General features: G+C 38.1%; 1 protein-coding gene across 2 annotated transcripts in view; it reads right to left on the reverse strand.

Moving 5' to 3' along the window:
• The window catches only part of MYOM1 (myomesin 1), an 848,953-nt gene that overhangs the window by 348,569 nt on the left and 484,398 nt on the right, over positions 1–15,986 (reverse strand). For both annotated transcript variants that reach the window (XM_044065566.1, XM_044065567.1), the window contains exon 13: positions 14,098–14,154. In XM_044065566.1, the coding sequence (XP_043921501.1) occupies positions 14,098–14,154 (57 nt within the window). The remainder of the gene's footprint in view (positions 1–14,097; positions 14,155–15,986) is intronic.

Consider the following 15,986-nt stretch of genomic DNA (forward strand, 5'->3'; position numbering starts at 1 on the left):
TCTTGACTGTCAAACATATTACCTACTAACCTAGAAATTTAAATATTATAAGTCCAGGCTGATAATTTATACTCTGTATATATAATGTGACCTGTACTGGTTGTTATGGGGAAATTACTCATAACTTTGGCAGGAGTCGTGCACTGAATCGGTCACAATTTTTCCACCACTGATATTGATCTTTTAGTATAACATTCCCCGGTTTAGTATCAGTTCCACTGATTAATTACTTCAGACATTGACTTTCAAAAAAGAACGGAATAAAATATTGCTTCATAGACAATGCAGATGTCACCTCTAAGTAACCTATAAGAAATGGACTGTAATGACCTTTTTTGTGTAGATACAATTTTTCCAGACGACTGACTTTTTTTTTTTGTAGTAGGAATAATTATACCTTTCCAAGTTCTTACAGGAGCCTTGTTCAAAGGCTACAGAACGCAGCATTATGTTCAACAAGGGGTAGGACCCATGAGATATAAAACAGTACAATGATCTCCATGGCTTGATTAGACATGTCTTTTAGAATTAGATTGTCAATAGAATATGCTTTTCTGACTTTGATACATGCATCTAAATTGTTGCCTACCCAGATCTTTAATAATGATGCATTTATTATTAATTGGCCATTTATTTCATAAGATGTGCCCTTTTGGCCAAGTATCATCATACTATATTTCCTGGCATTTAATATGAAGTTATTACAGCTGCACTAGACATGTATTACTGTAGACCACCATCACCATACTTTTTATATGTAACCTATTTCCAAATTTTGTTTCACAGAACAGTCCAAAAATAGGTGCAGAGCCCAGAAGGTTATCCTGATGCGACATACATTTAACCCTACCTCTCTAAATTCTTGTGTCGCATTGCTTAACCAGCATTTTACGTATTGATTTCCATACAGACTGGCATTTAATACATTTAGTTTGTCAAGTGTTCCTTTATATGGAATACTGTCAAGTAACTTAATAAGGTTAAGTTAAGCAGCATGCACTGTTGGCCTTTCAACAAGTCCTGCAGTTATCGCTTTAAGGAATGCCCCAAGATTCAAATGTCAAGATCTCCACTTAATGAAACATAATGTTTCATCAATAACAGAAGTAGGCCCCCTGGGCATTTTGAATACGCTCTATTAGGACTCTGTCCATGATTTTATGTAGCACACTGGCCAGGCTGATGCATCTGATACAGTTTGGGTCTAATGTAACCCCTTTGCCATAGTTCAGTGATATGTCTACATGCTAACATTGTATTTAACATTACTGACAGTGGTTTGGGTAGGTTTTCATTGATTCTGTGTAAGAGACCATCAGATGTACTTTCTGGGCCCATGGAAGTAGTGTTCTAATATTACTTGTGACAACTCTTATTCTGTGTATAATTGTATATGGAATGTCCTCCCTTTCCGCTAAAGCACCCTTAAGTTTCCCATTGTATATAAGTGCAGACTTGTATACCCATCAGACCCTTCCTATTTTGAAAGACTCCTATCAAAAATCTATGTTAAAGAAATCAAAAACTCTGTTTAATCCCTTTATATCACTGCTTATGTTGCCCTTGCCTGGCCTTTGGAACTTTCTCTACAATGAGTATGTTTATTTTACCTAATGCTACTATATTTTATTTTTGTATTTTAATAATTTTAATTAAGAGGCTGGTCAAGGTCCTGGAACACATTTCAGCCATAACCTGTGGCATGATGGCAGAAGCATAATTACAAAAATTCTAACATTACAGTGTTGCATACAAATTTATAAACTTTAAACATTATAAAACAAAAAGAAAGCATCATTTTGGGCTAACTGATTTGTACAGCTAATGCTCAATAATAAAGTGATATACAAAGTGAAATTTGTATTTCTATATATAAAATGAAGCATTAGAGCAGGAAGAACAACCATAAAAGATAGAAGAGAATATATTTATATACATACCATAGCTAATGAAATCCTGAGATGAAAGAAAGTAGATGTAAGAAATGATATGTAAGAAAACTATTTGTGTACTCAGATAAAGGTGAAGGAGAAAAAAATTAGTTAGACATACAGTGCTAGTAAGAAGCAACAGGAGAAAACTGAGTGGAAAAGAAGATGTTTGTCATGGTTACAGTGGCATTGGTGCTGAGATGTTTCTTCTAGGTGGTAAAATATATATATTTTTAAATAGATCACATGAAGAGAGGTTTCTAATTGTTAGTGGGATGGAATGACAACATCTGGGGTCCATTTAATAGAAAAGTCTTTCTTTAGACAATAGAATAATTGAGGCTTTTTCTGAGTGGCAGCCTGTTAAGGCTGGACTCTAAAATTAGAGGAATTGTTACAGATAATGATTGGAAAGTGAGGATAGAATTCCAGACTGACTGGCTTATAAAGCAAATCGGCCAAAAGGAATGTGCATCCGTAGTTATGTGGACTATACTGGTGGTGGGTAGAGAGAAGGCTGTAGCGGTGGGTTTTTAGCTCAAGCTAGGTTCCCAAATCTAAAGATATTAATTTTTTCTTGGCATTGCAAGGTATTTTTAATCATTAGAGAGAGTAATCAAGGAGAAAGCATATTAGAATGCTCTTTTGACTTTTCAGCTTCAAAGATGAACACATCTGTGCCATCAGTGTGGTTATGGGAACGTAGATAAGGGTCATCCAGAATGCTTTATAGGCGCTGTCTTCAGTAATGAGGTTGAAAAGTGCATTTGTTATTTTTAAGGTCAAACTTTTTGAATATTTTTTATACATTCCAGAGACATTAGTGTTTGATATGGCATAAATAACAATGAGTTCGTGTTTTTTAAACCAGGAGCAAATTTGTAGGAAGGCAGACTAGCAAAGGTTGAAGAGACTGAGACGAACCATGTCCTCTAGAAGGAATAAGGGTTCAGTGTAGGGAATGACAGGTGGGCAATTATTAATAAGTAAGGGGAAGAGTAGGGAAGCAAGGAATGAGCCTTGGGAGATACCACTGTTAGCTAAGGCTTGTTGGGATAGGGAATTATTAAATTAGACTTGAATGTCCTCATCTGTAAGATAACTTGTGAAGCATTGAAAGGCATTTAGTGATGTCTAGCTGGGAAACAATGATTAACATAATTAAAAGCTCTTTTAAGTCACTAAATACTGTACTAGTGACTTTATTTCCGGAAACAGCCTCTGTGCTCTTAAGTAGAGCAGCAGTTATGTTATGTTCATTCTGAAGCTATGTTGATGAAATGAAAGAACATACAGATTGCCATAATTCAAGAATGTTTTCATAAGTAATTTTTCAAAGATATTGCCCAGACACAGGCAAAGAGAGAGAAAGAAGGAGAGAGAATGAGAAAGAGAGAGTAGATCTGTTCATTGTTTATAAGTGTTCTAAAGTGGTGTGATTTGATTTTAGCTAGAGAGATCATTACTAATGACTTGATTTTTAGTGTAGTTGTGCCGGTTTGAAGGGTGAAGCTAAAGATGAACGAAAGCAGGCAGACAACATAAGAAAGTAACTTTTTAAAAAAGGAGGGGTGTAAATTGCTTGTAAAAGGTATTATCAGTTAGTATTTTGTATGGAGCTTGTTCGATGCACTTACATCTGTATTTTAAATGGAAATGTGAGGCAGGGAATATGTAAAAAGGAAGAAATGAGGAGGAAGGGATAAGTAAAGAGAATATTATACAGCAAACTTAGCTGCCAAGTCACAAAGTAAAGAAGTTAAGCTACCATTTTCCACCATTCCAGTTTTGTTTCTTGTACACTGACCCCTCTAGCCTTTTTGGCATATTCATACATTTTTTTCGATCACCATTATTTTTCAATCTCTATTCTAAAACTTTTCTTAATCACTCTACATATGAGTCTATATTCCATTTGTCATTTGTGTTACATCTTCATTCTCATTTTCAAGAACAGCTATTGTTTCCTATTAACTAACCTCTATGGAATACTGCTTATCAGGATTCTGTTGTTTTTGAAATTTTCTTGAGTTTTCTTCTTGTGTTAACCAGGTACACCCACTAGATATAAACACCTCTTTTCATGGCAAATTGTGAGCACTCTCCACTTAAATTACTTTTTCAGAGTAACTCAGTTCACAAGGAGATACACAAGTGGACTGAGCAAAGACTGTTAGCAGCTTATACCCTTAATAAGTGTCAAACTGCCAAACACTTATTTTCCACTTTTTATCTCTGTATCCTTTTTTAACTGATTAAAAAAATTCAAGATGGAAGGAGCTTCAGCAGACATGCAAGCTAAATACCGATGAATAAGGTAATGTGATTGCTTTACCAGTTTTTGTTGCCACCAAACAAAAACAGCTAACTGTTGCACACTACAGTGCAAGTCTACAGGTGGCACAACCACCTAATTAAACTGCTCTACTGCAAAGCATAGCTGGGCTGGGATAGATTTACTGTTCTGAAGGATGCCATGAGTACTCATACAGTGTGTACTGTACATCAGTTCCATCTTACAGTCTTTGGCTTGTATTGTCCATTATACAATCCTGTGCCAGTAAAGCAAATATTTTAAAAGGTCTGCCTCACTAACATTCTGCTACACAGGTTACTGGCAAGGTTCAAATGACAAATTCACCACTGCAACAGGAACAGGCAAGCAAAAACTGAGGGTAATGCTACTCAATGCTAGAAGTCTAAATCTCAAAATGCATTCCCTCAAAGCACTCCTTAAAATGGAGAACATCGATATCTGTGCAGTGACTGAGAGCTGGTTCAAGGCTCCAGAGAGCAGCCATGCATTACCAGGCTATAACTCATACCACACTTTTTGGCCATCTAACCTGGACCAGAACACCAAAGATGGAGGTGTGTCTATATTCATTAAGGATATCCACAACTCCAGGCTAGTTGCTCAGCATAATGCATCCAAGATTATCCAAGTGCAACTAACTCTGGGCAAAACTGCAATCCAAATTGTAGCTTGAAACAGATCCCCCACCATGCCCCAGGATTCCCACTCCTCTTTTCTTGATATACTGGAAAATATTAGGGTTCAACCAAACACCCTAATAATGGGTGATTTTAACAGCCCCACCATTAACTGGGAAAACTACTCATGTACCAACTCCTTTGCTCAACACTTTCTGGAATTCATAAATTCCAATGCCCTGGATCAACTTATCCACACTCCCACCAGAGGCAACAATATCCTAGACGTAGTCATTACCAACATGAGTGACCGGTGTTCCAAACCTGAAGTCAGCTCCTTGTTGGTCAGATCCGACCATAAGCTAATCACCCTAGATATCCACATCCTGCCCCCACCCCCAATTAAGGAAACCATGGTAAAAAATTTCTCCAAAGCCAACTTCATGCTTCTTAAGACAGAAGTGGCAAACTTCATGACACCCATGCAAATGGACAATGCAGTTACGACTGCTGAATCCTACACAAATGCACTCTATAAGCACTTACATGAGTGCATGGATCGTGCTATCCCAAACAGAACCAAGATGCTATCCTCCAAAAAAAGGAAGCCAATCTGGTGGTCCCCTGCCATAAACAAACTCTACAACAGAAGGAAGAAACTGTTGCAAAAGAGAGTAAAATTCCATGAGTGGAGGAGCTCCCTGGTCACCCTCAGTAAGAAGCTGAGATCCCTTATAAGATCCTCCAAAGCTAGCCATGAAAACAAAATCACCACTGATTCTAGGGACAATCACAAAGCATTATAGCTATGTCAAGAATCTCAATGGCAACACCCAAATCTGCTCTGAGTTACAGCACAACGGCATGAAAATTACAGAACCAACTGATATTGCCAACATCCTGGTAGATAGGTTCAGTGCTACCTTTACCCCCCCCCCCGTCACCCCCTAAAGGGCCCATATCTATACAGGAAGAATGCAGAGTCCCTGTAATCACAACTACGCAGGTAAAAGCTGCACTCTCTAAAGCCAAAAACACAGCATCCATGGGACTGGACAACACCCCAGGCTGCATTTTATATGAACTTCAGAACAAACTGGCTCCCCACCTAAGCACCATGTGCAATCATAGCCTCACATCAGGCTTTGTGCCCATTGAATGGCACACAACAGTTATCCCACTCCACAAAGGGAGAGCCACCACTGATCCCGGGAACTATCGCCCTATTACCCTGATGAGCCTGGTCTGTAAGGCCATGGAACATATCATCATGGGACTCATAAACAAAGACATTGGTAACCTCCAAACTCTGGACCCCACCCAATTCGTGTTTGTGAAAGGCAGATCATGCCTCCTGAACCTGATTGACTTCTTTGAGGCAGTCACCAAAGCCATAAACGAGGGTTAGGTGGTTCACACAGCCTATCGTGACCTTGCCAAGGCTTTCAACACCATCTCCCATTCTGGAATTATACCTAAACTCACTAAACTAAGTATAAATCCCTATGTCACAAGATGGGTTGCCAACTGGCTCACTGACAGAACCCACACTCTAAAAGTTTCAGACCACAAATCTGACTTCAAACTAGTGACAAGTGGAGTACCACAGGGTTCAGTCCTGGGACCTCTCCTGTTTGGTATCTACTTCTCTGAAGTACAGGCTAACACAGAAGGCCATTAGCTAATGAAGTTCGCAGATGACTGCAAACTAGGAGCCATAGTTGAGTCCCCAAATGATGTGGACATCCTGCAGAAGGGCCTCACTGAGACAGATGCCTTGTGTCAGAGGCATCGCCTCAAGCTCAATGCCAAAAAGTGCATTGTCATCCTCTTTGCTAAAAACTCTGTACCCATGAACTACCACATAGGTGGCAGTCTACTTAATGCCGAATGTGTGATAAGAGACCTTGGGACTCAGGTGGACAGTAGACTCTCCTTTGATAATCACATTGCCACAGTAGTCAGGAAATCCTTCTATGTGGCACACCTCATCACAAAAGGGTTCTCATCCAGGAAAAAAGAGGTCATTGTTCCCTTCTACTCGACACTCATTAGACACATTATAGAGTACAACACCCCTTTTGGAATGTGCCTCACAAGACATCTACAGCAGCTGGAAAGGCCACAGAAGTACCTCACAAAGAGGATTACTGGCCTCAAACAAATGCCCTACACTGACCATCTCAAAAAACTCCAGCTTTACTCCATAGCATATCGCCTACTCCAAAGTGATCTCCGCCTAACATATAAAGCTATGTTAAACCCAGAGCTGTTGGAAATGCTTCACCTAAAGAAATCCCAATCCTTCCAAGCTACATGCTCTAGGGACCTAAACCTTGCCACCACAATAAACAGGACATGCTGGAAGGATAGATTTCTGTCCCAGACACTTTCCATACTCTGGAACAAGCTACCCATCTATGTCAAGCAAAGTTCCTCATTAGCACTATTCAAGAAAAATCTTGGTGATTGGATGGGAAATAGGAAATATACCCTGAGGATCATTTCTTTGGCACTGCTCACAGGAAAATAACTTTCTTGGGTGGCGTATGCCAGGGAATCTTGTTAGTTAGGCTTACTTAGGCCCTTGGGCCGATAGCCTAGTACCTACCTATGAGCCTATGAACATGAAACTACACATGATATTTATGATAAGCAACAAGGGACATCAGCTTAATCTAATGAGACTGTTGAACAGCAAGAAGAATAAATGAAAAAAGTATTAAGAGCTATGAGAACACTTGCAAACCAATGGCAATACCTTTCTGGAATTAGACATGAAATGAGTACAGGTGCAGCGGTATGTAAATTAGACATGAAATGAGTACAGGTGCAGCTGTATGGAGGGCACTCAGCAGGTACACCTGAAAGAACATAAAACAGAGCAGTCTGCTAGCATCCATGTAGCAACTCTCACACTACTGGCCACACAGCTAGGGCTATTATAATCAGTCCCCACCTCTGACAAAGCCTCAGAGGGGATTGCTTAGTATTTTTCTGTAAAGTGAGTATCTGATTTTTTTGTATACAGATTCATCTTGATACCATCCAACCAGCAGTTCACACAGTAACTAAAATATTTAAGTAAATCACCTCTCCAACGATTTTTGTGTGGGTAACACCATTTTTCTTCCCCCAGTAGGACTGCCAACATTTATCCTAAAAGATACTGCCTGAAGTTTTACTTCTAGGAAGAAATTCATAGAAGATAAGTAAATATCTAACTTTGCATATATGAATTCTGTTTGGTACTACCTATAGAAAGGAATGAAGGGTGAATAAATTAATGAATTAATTCACATGTAACAGTTTCACTGTTCAGCTACGAAGCTCTGCTCTGCAATGAAGTACTTCTCTTCAGTGTTGGAATTTTACTTCTGCCATTTAGAAAATCCTGAAGATATAAGCCAAAAAAAAAAAATGTGAATCCCAGCGGGACAGAGAAACTTTAGAGATTGGCTTGCCCAAATTGAATTTGAGTGGATCCCTCCCTCTCCGATCCCTCCTCTCCCTCTCCAGAAGCGTGCGGGAGGTTGAGGGGAAAGAAGGAGAGGAGTACAGGGGAGAGAGGAGCAGTAGCCACAGTTGTTCGAAGGAAGCGAAGACTTTGCCAAGAAGGTAAAGACCCGCCAAGACAAGCTTGGACTCGGCTGAAATTTCTGGCTGGGTTGGAACAAATGGAGAATGGAACAACCAGATGTGAGGTGTCAAACCCGAGACTATAACACACCGAGTGTGGCGGGGAGAGCGTGAGCCAGCACACATCGGGCTATTTGAAAAAAATAATTAGGCTGAAAAAATATAATCTACAAAGCTACTAAAGTAACTTTAAAACAAAAAGACACAACAAAAACACACACTCTACACAACAGCGAGGGAGAGAAAAAAAATTAATTTAACTCAAAAAAAAAAAAACAACAAGGAGGGAAAACTACAAACTTCAACACAAAAACACACAAAAAATCTTAAAAAACTTTGTTTAAACAGGTAATAAATCACCAAATCACCACTTAGCTGAGAGCTGGCAACCAGGCAAAGCGAGTCAAAACGTCATGAGCGGTCTGAGGTCAGGAGGGGGCATTAGGGCATTGAGGGAGCTGAGGAGTTGCTGATCCCATAGCAAAAGAGCACATGCCGGTTCCGGATCATATGATTGGATCCATAACCCACAGGTTGCAGACAAATGAATATCCTACTTCATTTTTTTTCACCAGATGTAACTCATATTAGTCACCACCTTCTGACAATTCTTAGTCTCTGCTTCACTGTCACACTGAGTGTAGTTTCAATACTTTAAACCAGAACTTATAGCAATTACATTTACTTATGTGTTGTTAACAGATGTAAAATACAACCTAAAGTATTCATTTTTCATTATTACTGAATGCATGCCTCAGTGTGAATTTCTGCTCCTTTTCTATACACATCTGTTAACAGGTAAGCATTGTGCAGTAAAACTGTACAAAGTACAATTTTCTACTCCCTGTCTCTGCCCTCAGCAATTGATGGTGCTTTTGCTCCTTCTGTCTTTCTCGAGGATGCGCTGTTTCCTGGTGTTCTGTCACTCCTAAACAAAACATTTCAATGGGGCTTCACTTAATCTCTCTCTCTCTCTCTATATATATATATATTACTACTACTACTATTCTAATTCTGGATTCGAACCTTGTAAAACCTGTTTTACGAGATATCATATACCACAGAAAATAAATCATCACGCCTCACTGCTTATTTTGTCAAATATTCATAAAATTCCACAAAACCACAAGTTTCTGGATGAGATACACGTATGCTAATTCCCTGACTTTCACTCAGTCTTAAAATTTACCTCAGGCTTTACTGGTGGTGCAAATAGTGTGACAAATAGGGACTATACAGTTGAACTGCATCCTATTTATTATGAGTGTGTAGTATTGCAGTGCTTGTTGCTTTAGCACTGATCTAATGTTGTGCTCTTTTTGGATGTCCTTATTGTGAGTCAAGAGTCAAGTGGCACTGCAGTACATTGGTTACTTCTGCAGTGTTTTACAATGAAGTACAGGTCACATTAGGCAAAACTGTGTCATGTATCAGAGGTGGTACAGGACTGAACACCTTTACTGTTACACACTTACAGCATTAGACTCTTGACCATTGTGAAATTTGTGTAGCCCTGTCCTGCTTTGAAAGTCTCAACAGTGCTAGTTGCCACAGTTCCACATAATAGGCTTCTTTTTACATTCACTGCCCTCCTGACTGTACTTTTTTCACAGTTTTTGCTCCTTAGTGAAATTATTCACAGTGCGTGTGGTATTGTTTTTGGGTCATATAAAACACAGTCAAAAAAGAGCTAGGGTGGCTGAATGCTTAAGTAACATTTTCTGCATCTGCTGCCTAACACTGTTTTCATTTTGGAATATTTCTTGAGAAATGCATGTAAAATAAATGTCAACAGACATATTAGTAAAACTATTTTGAAGGAAATAAACGCGGTTCATCTATGAGGAGGAATTAAAGGCATGCTGCATATTCTAAATGGATTTACCTAGTGACCATATGCTGCAGATATTTCTTGCTAACTGTCCAAAAAATTTTATCTGTGGATTTGAGAAAAGAAATGCAGTATTTTACAGATTTCTCCTTAAGGAGCAAGGGGTGGTTTGTAGCAGTAAAAAGTACATAACTTTGGAACTATATAAATGGCATTTATGAGCAAAATAATCTGGTGTTTTGATTATACTGCTGTGAAAAACTTCACACAATGCAACAAAGGCATATCCTTTTTTTCTCTTTCATAATAAGTACCACTTAATATGTAGATTGAGATACTAAACCTTCTTTTATTCCTTACATTTTTTTGTGGAAAGCCACACCACTCTTTTCTGGATAATATCAACTGAATGCTTATCTTCCAGTGCAAAATTACAGCAATGTTCCAGACGATGAAATGCAATAATGTTCCTAAAACGTTTTATGCCATTTTCAGGAAAAAAACACAAGATACTTAACCAACAGCACTAACTTTTGTGGATCTTAACTCTTTAAATCTACTTGCTAAGTACACAGCTTTATAACAAATAGAATATTTTTCAGATGTATTAGTTTTGATGACTGAGACAGGATAGAGTATTTATAGCTTATGGCAATTTATACTAAAATTGTGCATGCATAAATATATAAATAATTGATTTTATCCATTGAAACATTTTATTTAGGTCTTTTGATAAATTGTTAAGGTAAAATAACAGTTCAGTATATTTGGAAAAGGTTCATCAAGGGTTAATAGTGAGTAAGGAATGTAATTGATTAATGGATGTATTATAAATATAGTGAGAAACGTTAATTTATTATCTGATGAAGTCTCACTTTTTGAGTTGAAACCACTTATCCTTGTGTTGGTTTTATTTGTAGCAAATTAAAGTGTTACTGTCCTGCAGACTGTGGCTCGAGTTTGGATTTATAAACTTTTCACTTGTTAAAATTGTGTATATGTCTGTATGAATGAGTGTGAACTAAGCATTGTATGAATATCTTGGGGCTTCTTTCATCAAAAGTGTTGCAAAACACATAAAGAATGTTTGTAAAGCATTTCATTACATGTTAATGAGACAGTGGCCAAACAAAATAGATATCCACAACATGCTTACCAGAACAGTTTCTCTGTAGGTGATTAGGGCAGTCTCTCTCTAACTTCATGAATATAGTTTTCCAAAATCACTTTTTATTGCAAAATGAAGGCTAGTTTCTTAGGTGGAAGGGAACTGCTGTTTAAGTAAAACCATGGTGTACTTTCATCGGAGTTTATCCTTCCTCACTGCTGTGCAGCTGTGGACTTATTTATTTTATTTTTATTTATACTTTATTGACCAGGTTAGTCCTACTAGGCCAATGACCTCTTTTCAGGGGAGACCAAAGGTGGTATTCATACTAGGTAGAGGAGATTTGGCCAAGGCAGCATGAACTTCCTCATCTCCTTAAGTGCCATGGGATATTTACATCCACCTGAGCTACCACCAATGCAGGGAGATGGAGAATCAGCTTAATGTCTCATTCAAAGGATGGCACACTCAGAAGTGCAGTAACCCTCCCTCCCGGACTGCTGCACTGCAGAATTGGAAAATTAATCCAGCTGCATAGTGTAGGAATAGAACCCAGACCCTTCTGCACCAAAAAGCAAGAGTGCTACCTGTTGAGGTACTGAGACTGAGTTAGTAGACATAAGTTAGTATATATAAGTATGGGGGGTGGGTGCAGGGGAGCTTGCACTCTTACAGAAACTCTTACTTTCACTTTTGTAGGTGGGCTGTAAAGGGCATGTGTCAATCAGTTGTGAATGAACAATATTTTTCAGATGATCACACAATGACATTTCCTAGGTGAAGCAGGCAGAAGTTAGGCTGACATGGCTGTGTGGGCTAACCTAGCTTCTCTTTGCAGAGAAGGTCAAAAAATGCTTTAACCATGCTAAGCTTATACAGAATAGATTGGGGATTCCAGATATTTTGATAAAGTGAAGAAAATGTGTAGTTGCAGGACAACCATGTTCTAAACAGACTTTCAAAAAAGGAAGTTTAGATTAAATTCAAAATATATCATGATGTGTATGTCCGAGGACATATTCTTGAAATGAGTGATAATAAATTTAATTCAGTCTGCATTTAAATTTGACTACAGATACAAACTCTAAAGAAGACCTTAAAAGCACAGCATCCCCCAATTAAGTTTCTAGTACATTTATCAAAAGATGCAAGACAACCACCAAACAGAATACGTAGCCACTTTGATGAACCACAGAAGCTACAGCTGCCGAAGGTGTCTCCATTCATCACATGAAGGGATATAATAATTTAATAACTTTATACCACCTTACCTCTCCACGGTGAGTTAGGTTCAGTGGTGAACATTTTTTTCAGATTTATTGTACAAATTAGATTCATATTTATACTGTTTCTTACATTTTTAGTACATGCAAACAGCTCATGCTATAGATGTTCTGAACCAGCTTGTTTTTCAACATTTCAGAATCATACTTTTATTGCTACCCAGCAGAGTTCAGATATAGCTTAAATATGATCAGTGATGTACTATCTTCAGATGATGGAGGTATTACATCATGAAGTTATCTCTTTCTTTGTGTTAATGTGATAAAAAAAAAAAAAAAAACGTGCCTTATGATTTGGGGAGTAGTAAAATGCAATAAATAAATTATAGCCCAGACCACAGGATCATACACACTTTCAAAGAGGAGACACAATCTGCATCATAAGTGATGGAAAACTTGAGAGTCTCAAATGAAAACAAAATGTTACATCTGGAAACCAAGGGATTTGTCAAATAAGGTATCTTAAACACACTCACACTTAAACATTTTTAGGTTAAAATTACATAACTGCACATTATAGTTAATAACTAAACCTATAACTCTTACGCCTTTTGGAAAAGTATCTTACTGTTTTTGTTTACAACGATCTTGTAATTCCTGACAAAAATCAAAAGCATTTCTAACAAATATGACATGTTTACGTCAAATGTAATCCTAGTAGAGATGTGCAAGTTAGTAGATGTTTAATAACAACTGTGAGTTGTACTGATAACGTGAAAATAGAACAATGCCTATGAGAATAAGCATAGGCCCCAAAGTGTTTACATGGAACTGCTCTGTATTACACATGACGCTGCTGATACCTGTTTATCAGAATACAGCAATGGTGTTTTGAAGAAGTTTAGTGTCTCCACTATCCTGAATGCCTACTTTTTTCCCTGGGAATGTTATACTAAGTAAAAGGATTTAGGGGATGAATCCTTTTTTATAATTAAAATTCAGTGAAATGATCCTTCAGTCCATTTGGACTCAAAGCTCTGTACCATGACTGTGTGCTGGTATGCTGTTTGCTGTGTTCACTATCTTTTGAAAAATAGAGTGTTTTCTTCTTTTTCTCCACTGAGTTTGCCTGCTGTGAACACCAGGGCATGTGTCTTCCATACATGCCTACATTTGCTGGTGACACGATTTTCACAGTGAAGTTATTGGCCCTAAAGCATTCATTATTGAATTAAGATTTCTTCATGCATTTCCTATACGTTTCCTTTTTGATTTCTCTGTCCTAACATTACAGTGGCTGAAAATACAGAAAAAATATAGGGTAAAAATAATTAAGCTATAAAATTCAAATAAGAACATTATAATGGGAGTTGTACAACTTCTGATTTTCTTCCCTGACAAAACAGCACATTGAAAAATATGACTATTTACCTGCTGGTTCTTCCTCGGTGACAATGATCTGTCCTGTCCAGGGAGCAGAGGGCAGACCTAAAAATAAACAGCACTATTACAAAGTGTCATTTTTAACTACATTTCTCATAACATTCTCTTCTTGTTTTGTTTCTTTTTTTCTTTTATACAGCAACAACAAACAGCAATAAGTCTGAGTTGCAAAAGGAACCTGTCTGTTGTTTTATCATTTGCCATCATATCCTGGATTAGAAATCTGTACTACAATAAGCCAAATACATTACCTACTGTTATTCACACCTTGTGGGTGGCCACGGTGGTGCAGTGGTTAGCATTGTCACCTCACAGCAAGAGGTTCTCTGGTTCAATCCTTGGCTGGGGTTCCTAATGTGCAGAGTCTGCATGTCCTCCCTGTGGTCACGTGGGTTTCCTCTGGGTGCTCTGGTTTCCTCCCACATCCCAAAGACATGCTGCAGGTGAATTGGACACTCTAAATTGGCCCTAGGTGTGAGTGCGTGAGTATGTGTGCTTTCTGTGGAAGGCTGGGTGCCGGGCTGGCAACTTAACACTGTAAAACTCCACTGCCAATCATGAGCAGACAGGTGATCTGCTGTGGCGACCCCTAACCGGGAAAAGCCAAAAGAAGAAGTTATTCATACCTTGCAACCTGCAGACTTTGAAAATAAGAACAAAGGCTGTTGACAAAAAGGTTTGGGCAGCTAAAAATATGGACCATACAATCTGAATGACAAATGACACATAATACTTGCCACATCCAGTGGGAATATGATACACTGCTCATAAATATGTTTATAAAACAGAAAGTGACAAAAATGACTGAAAACATATAAGCACATTGTGAAAGAGGTAGTGCAGAATCTGTATACTTTAATGAATGATATCACAAAATTCTATCACACAAGGTAATTTGTTTTGCTTTAGAAAAAGGAGTTATGATTTGTGTGTACTCTTTCATTAAGTTATTGTTGCCACTAGTATGTTGGTCATGTAGTGAGGTTTCCTGTGTACTAGATGGCTTAAAAAATCACATGTGATGAGGGGTATTTAGAAAAGTGTGTGATGGGGTAAATCAACCCTGAAATAGAGACATGCATCCAAAAATAGGGACACTTTAACTCAGATCTGAAAATAGGAACGCTCCTCCAAAACAGGGACAGTTGAAAAGTTTGAGTTATTATCTTGGCCTCGATAACCTCTGATTATGCCTGTAATGCATTAAAGCTAAGGACTGGATTAAATACATAACACAATAAATTGCTCAGTAACATTTGGTGTAGTAACATGTAGCAGTGCCAAACTGAGTGACATACAACAATCTAAATGTAGAATCATACACAGTATGGGTTTGATTCTGAAGAACGTTTGATCATATACTTTTACCTTTAATTTAAAAATAAATTGCATATAATTTCTAAGAATCTAAATCTTTAAGTTCAATAGATATTTTGCTTTCATTTTTGCATTCTTTCTAGCTGTATCTTGTCATTCACTTACTTTCTTCTTTTCCTGTATTGACTAGTAATCAAAATGAAAAAAAAAAAACAGAAAGACAAACGAAGAAATGCTGACAGTCCTGCTAATGCAGAGACTGCTATACCCCGTATCACTAATGATGTGTTTAAATAATATTTAGGGAGTTATAGGGATATCTGAGGAGGGAACAGCAAAGATGTTGGTGGGGATGGGACTGATTCTGGGTATCATTATGATATCCCAGCGGAGACTGAAGGCATGAGGGAAGTTGTCCAGCTCTGTCAAGGTAGGGCTACTTGGTAAGGAGAACGTTACAAAAGGAATGCCTACCCTTCAGCTAAAATCTATTGCACACCAACCTGGAGCAGTACTCTGGGGAGCCATAGGAAAAAAGGATGAATCTAACACTGAAGCAC

The sequence above is a fragment of the Protopterus annectens genome, chromosome 3.part0, assembly GCF_019279795.1.
Source record: "Protopterus annectens isolate FY-2018-M chromosome 3.part0, PAN1.0, whole genome shotgun sequence".
Lineage (NCBI taxonomy): Eukaryota > Metazoa > Chordata > Ceratodontiformes > Protopteridae > Protopterus > Protopterus annectens.